The sequence below is a fragment of the Sorghum bicolor genome, chromosome 2 (genome assembly GCF_000003195.3).
Source record: "Sorghum bicolor cultivar BTx623 chromosome 2, Sorghum_bicolor_NCBIv3, whole genome shotgun sequence".
Lineage (NCBI taxonomy): Eukaryota > Viridiplantae > Streptophyta > Magnoliopsida > Poales > Poaceae > Sorghum > Sorghum bicolor.
Genome location: NC_012871.2, coordinates 54,968,513 through 54,973,389, shown reverse-complemented (window position 1 = coordinate 54,973,389; position 4,877 = coordinate 54,968,513). Strand labels below are relative to the sequence as shown.

The 4,877-nt window shown below is 42.3% G+C and overlaps 1 protein-coding gene across 1 annotated transcript; it reads right to left on the bottom strand.

Annotated features, from left to right (window-relative positions):
• On the bottom strand, positions 2,427 to 3,197 carry LOC8054576 (wiskott-Aldrich syndrome protein family member 2). Its single transcript, XM_002460022.2, has one exon. The coding sequence runs from the start codon at positions 3,067 to 3,069 to the stop codon at positions 2,596 to 2,598; it is 474 nt and encodes a 157-aa protein (XP_002460067.1). The 5' UTR covers positions 3,070 to 3,197; the 3' UTR covers positions 2,427 to 2,595.

Genomic DNA, 4,877 nt, shown 5'->3' with positions numbered 1-4,877 from the left:
CCGTCTACCGATAAACTACTGCCGTGGGTACACCCCAAGGTAGACTGCCGACTAGCTTTCGTCGACAGATATCAAGAAGAAAGGTCAAATAACTAGTGATGACCAAATAGCTAGTCTAGCACGATCTTCTAGAAACATCTCTCACAACTCACATAACTCTCCACTACATTGTTCTTTTTTTAAATATTTCTAAGCTTCATTTAGCTAGCTATTTGAAAATTACAATTTAGGACACCCTTAGGGCATCCCCAATGACATTTGCCAGTCGCTAGTCGACTTGAAGATCTAAAACAATAAAAAAAGGAGAATAAGAGCAACTCTAACGGTTTTGCAATTGAGTTAGACATTTTTGTATTTTAGAAAAAAGTCTAAAAGTTACTCTCTAATGGTTTGGCAAATTGGCTTTGGCAAATTTGGCAACTTGGCAAATGGAAGGTCAAACAATGCATATATACAAAAGTCCATGAAGCTTGGCATTAGTGTTTTTGCACGATGGAGAGACTCCTCCCTCGCGTGTATCCTTCTCCCGCATGCCTACTCTTTCTCCCGTGCGGTGCCGTCGAAGTTCCTGCGCGATTGCTCCATGGTGTCGCCATCTTCTGTCAGAGTTCCAGTTGCTGACTTGGTGGAGTCTCTAGCGGCCTGGAATCCATCGTATCTGCTAGCTAGCCTAGACGTGCCTCCCTAGGAGGACTTTCTGGCCGGCTGGATGCAATCACGCCCGCGACCAGGCGAACTGGCGAAGGAAAACAAAAACCGCGCGAAATAGCGGCGGCGCGTGAGGAAAAAAAGCATGGACAACAAGTGAGTCCGTAATTCTATTTTTTTGCAAATGAATTATGGGGAACGATTGGAGATGAACTCTTTTTAGCTTTGCTATTTTTATTTATGAGTTGGCAAACTCTATGTTTTGCCAAACAAAAAATATAAAACAGTTGGAGTTGCTCTAACAGAGATGGCGCATAGAGCTAAGACAGAGAAGTTTCTTGGACAGATATAGACGGATATCACCTATATCATATTTGTTTTCATATTTCTTGTCGGATTTATGTCGGATAAGTTATGATTGGATGCTGATATATAAATATACGATTTAATAAATCTTCAGATACGGACACAGTATCGGATACTGAATATTCAGACTCGGATATGAACAAATCTGAACCTCTTTAAATGAATTCGGTCTCGAATACGGTCAGAAAATATCCATATCGCTTTCATCTTTGGATACAAGTACACTTGCTCCTGTTGTATCTTCTATTCCAACGGAATTCCCGAAACCTAAGATCCGCCGTGGTGACTAATTTATTCATGTTTTTTCTTTGAAACAAGACATCAGGAGGTTTATTCTAACTTAGAAGGAGCTAAAAAGGGCCGTGGAGGCTGCGCGTCACTTCGTCTGTGTGATGGCTGAAGAGTGATGACCACCGCCTGGCGATTAGCTGTATCCTCCAGAAACGGTGGCGCACTACTGGCGAGGACTTCCCCTGATCTGATGTTACAAGCAACGTCGAGATGGGGTAACGTGTTCTACATGGCATTCGCCAATTATAGATGATACTCTGTAATAAGGCATTTTTGGTCTCCTGTGTTATTGCTTTCATGGAGCAAGGATAACCAACAACTTTATTAGTGGTTTCGTCCTCGAAAAGGAACGAAGAAGGTGTTCTGTCGCAGCAAGGTGATATATACCTACTTTGAGAAAATACACATACTCAAATTTGCATTTGTCGGTGCAGATATGTAGAGGCTTTTTGTTGCATCACTGTATTCGGCTGCAAATCAGATGTGTTTATTCATGAAACGCCAGCTAAAGAAGACAGGCACCGCGCAAAATGGGAAACTGCGGGCCCAGACATGAATTATGCAGCTTATGCTTTCCTGACTTAATGGGCTAGATTTTGACGTCTGAACAAACGAAATGAATCAAAATCGCTAAGCTGCAGCCAGTGTAAGTAGTCCGTACTAATGCTAGACAGCTGAAAAGTAATTAGTAACATGAACAACGGCTTGTTCTGTCCACTGATCTCTTGCTTAGTACGTAACCAAGGAAGCAAATCGAGCAGCAAACAACCCTTTTGTACAAACATAAAATTGCTCCTTAATTATCGTATTCTCGTACATAGAAAACTATTACCAAAAGTATTGCACTTTTCGTTTTCCATTAATTCAACAAATTTTAAGGTTAACCAAATCTATACAATTACTAACACTTATGGTACCAGATAAGTATTATTAGACTAATATGTAATTTATTTTTATATAAACTTAAACTTAGTAATAAAATGGACTCTTTTTATTGCCTTAAATGGACTCTTTTTAGGATAACGGGAGTAGGAAAAAAACATTTGCTAGTGCTCTAAAATCCTGCTCAGAAATACAAGTAAAAGAAGGATATGCATGTGAGGAGAAGAAGGATATGCATGTGAGGAGACACAGATAAAATACATTATGTAAAATAAACTAGTATTGTATTTCTATATAATATAACACGACATAAACAAAGCTAGTAGCACATAGTACAAACAAAATAGCAAAATGAAGCTCCTTAATTAGTTCGGAATCAACTAACTCGCCTACCGGCAGGTACCCTCTCTACAGCCCACGAAAAAGAAGGAGCAAGGACAGAGGGAGCAGCACCGCGACTGCAACCGTCGACCTGCCGTCCATGGCCGGTGAGGACGCCGACGTCGTCGTCGACCCCGTGATCGGGTTGGTGTGCTGGTAGTACCACGGGAACCACGGGACGACTGGGTTCGGCGGCGGCGGGGCAGGCCCAGAGGGAAATCCTCCACTGTACGGTGGGGAGAAGCCCGGCATCACTCCCGGCGGCGTCAGCTGGTAGCTCCCTGGCGGAGGTGGCGGATAGCTCCCGCCGAAGCCGCCGCCGCCGCCTCCTGTGGACGGTTGCGGTGGCGGGTAGCTGTTGGTCGCTCCTCCAGCGGATGGCGGCGGCAGGCATGGGTATGGGCAGTCCGGCGTGTCCGCCGACGCCGTGCTGCTGATCAGCAGGACTACGGTGATCGTCAGGCAGATGAGGACGGGGGCCAGCTGGAAGCGTCTAGACATGGCTGTGCGTATGAGGGAGAGAGCAAGAGATCGAGAGGGAGGTGGCCGGCCGGGTGTCTGAACTTGATAGTAGGTACGAGACGGTGGTTACACTCGTGGCCTTTGCTGGCATTGTTTAGTTCGCAAATTTTTTTATTTTTGGCTACCGTAGCATTTCGTTTTTTTTTGACAAATATTGTCCAATCACAGAGTAACTAGGCTTTAAAGATTTATCTCACAAATTACAGGTAAACTATGCAGTTAGTTTTTATTTTCGTCTATATTTAATACTCGATACATGCGACCAAAGATTCGATGTGACGAGAAATCTTTAAAATTTTTGCGAACTAAACAAGGCCTCGCACATTTGGCTTTGAAAGAACGGGTGTGTCGACTGAGCATGAATGAAGCAATCATTCACTTCCAATCACAGAGATCAACCGACACTGTAGACATTTGGTCTGCGGCTTGTCTTATAAGCCATATTTTTTTACCAGCTAATAGTATTTTATTTATGATAAATCAGTATAAGTATTTTCAGTCATAGTTTTTTAGACCAGCGAAGGGCTATATATATACCTATTACTTATTAAAGATGGTAGGGATTCAGAATTCAATACCATGGCCAATCCCCTCGTCAAAATAAACACCGTACCCTCTACTACATGTTTATTAATTGTTTTGTCTTAGCTATCTGATCGGTAAGCTCTGTCTATAAAAATGAAAAGTTCAAAGTTATAAATCAGTGTGAATACCTAACTTACTAACTTTGTACAGGAAAGGCCTTTAGTCCCAGTCGAAAACCACTTGTATTCCCGGGTGGCGAGCCGGGACTAAGGGATCGGGACTAAAGGTCCCACCTTTAGTCCCGGCTCCCAGACCCGGGACTAAATGGGGACCTTTAGTCCCGGTTGGTAACACCAACCGGGACTACAGGGGGCACCAGGCAGTGACGTGGCGCCACCCCTGGCCACCCCTTTTAGTCCCGGTTGGTATTACCAACCGGGACTAAAGGTTTTTTTTGTTTTTGTTTTTTTTCTTTTTCCTTTTCATTTCTTTATTGATTTTAGTTTTCAATTGTATATGTTCTCCAATTTAATCGTATACGCCGCAATTATCCGTATACGTTGCACCTATACGAGAGCGTCATTATTATTGCACACAAATAAACTATGAAACTACATATATATTATCCGTATGATATATATATATATATCTATATATATTATATAGCTATACACATACGTACATATACATTACATTTACAATAATAATATTATGTACAAGTAATAATCAAGTGTGCTGCCACCGGTTAATGATTACATAATGTTTGCCCGCCCACTCAAAGCTCATACAAGTGTTCGTCCTTGTTTGGAATGGGCTTGAAGCCCTGCGGGTATAAGTGGAACTCGCCGTCTTCCGGAATGACATGATCGTTGATAAATCCGGCGATCGTCTCCTGGACTCCAAGGAGTAATGTGTACTCGAACACTTTATCTTTCATATTCCACTCCTTCCATTTGCATTAGTTAGAAAAGATATTAATATACATAAAATCTATTTAGTTTCAACAAATAAATAAGATATGAATTTACTGTATACACATGCATGTTACTTACTTTTAGAACACTTTGAGCAGGTTTAAATAGGGTGCACCGCATAAATTCACAAACATAGTATCCACATAGATTCGTTCCAAACGGCTGCGTGGGCACCCAAGGGAGTAGAACAGGAGGAGGAAGTGACACATTCAGATCCGTACGATATTTTTGTTGTAGCCAAGCCCAAGCCCTGCCCAATAAGACGCTCGTTGATTAGGTATAGCTAGC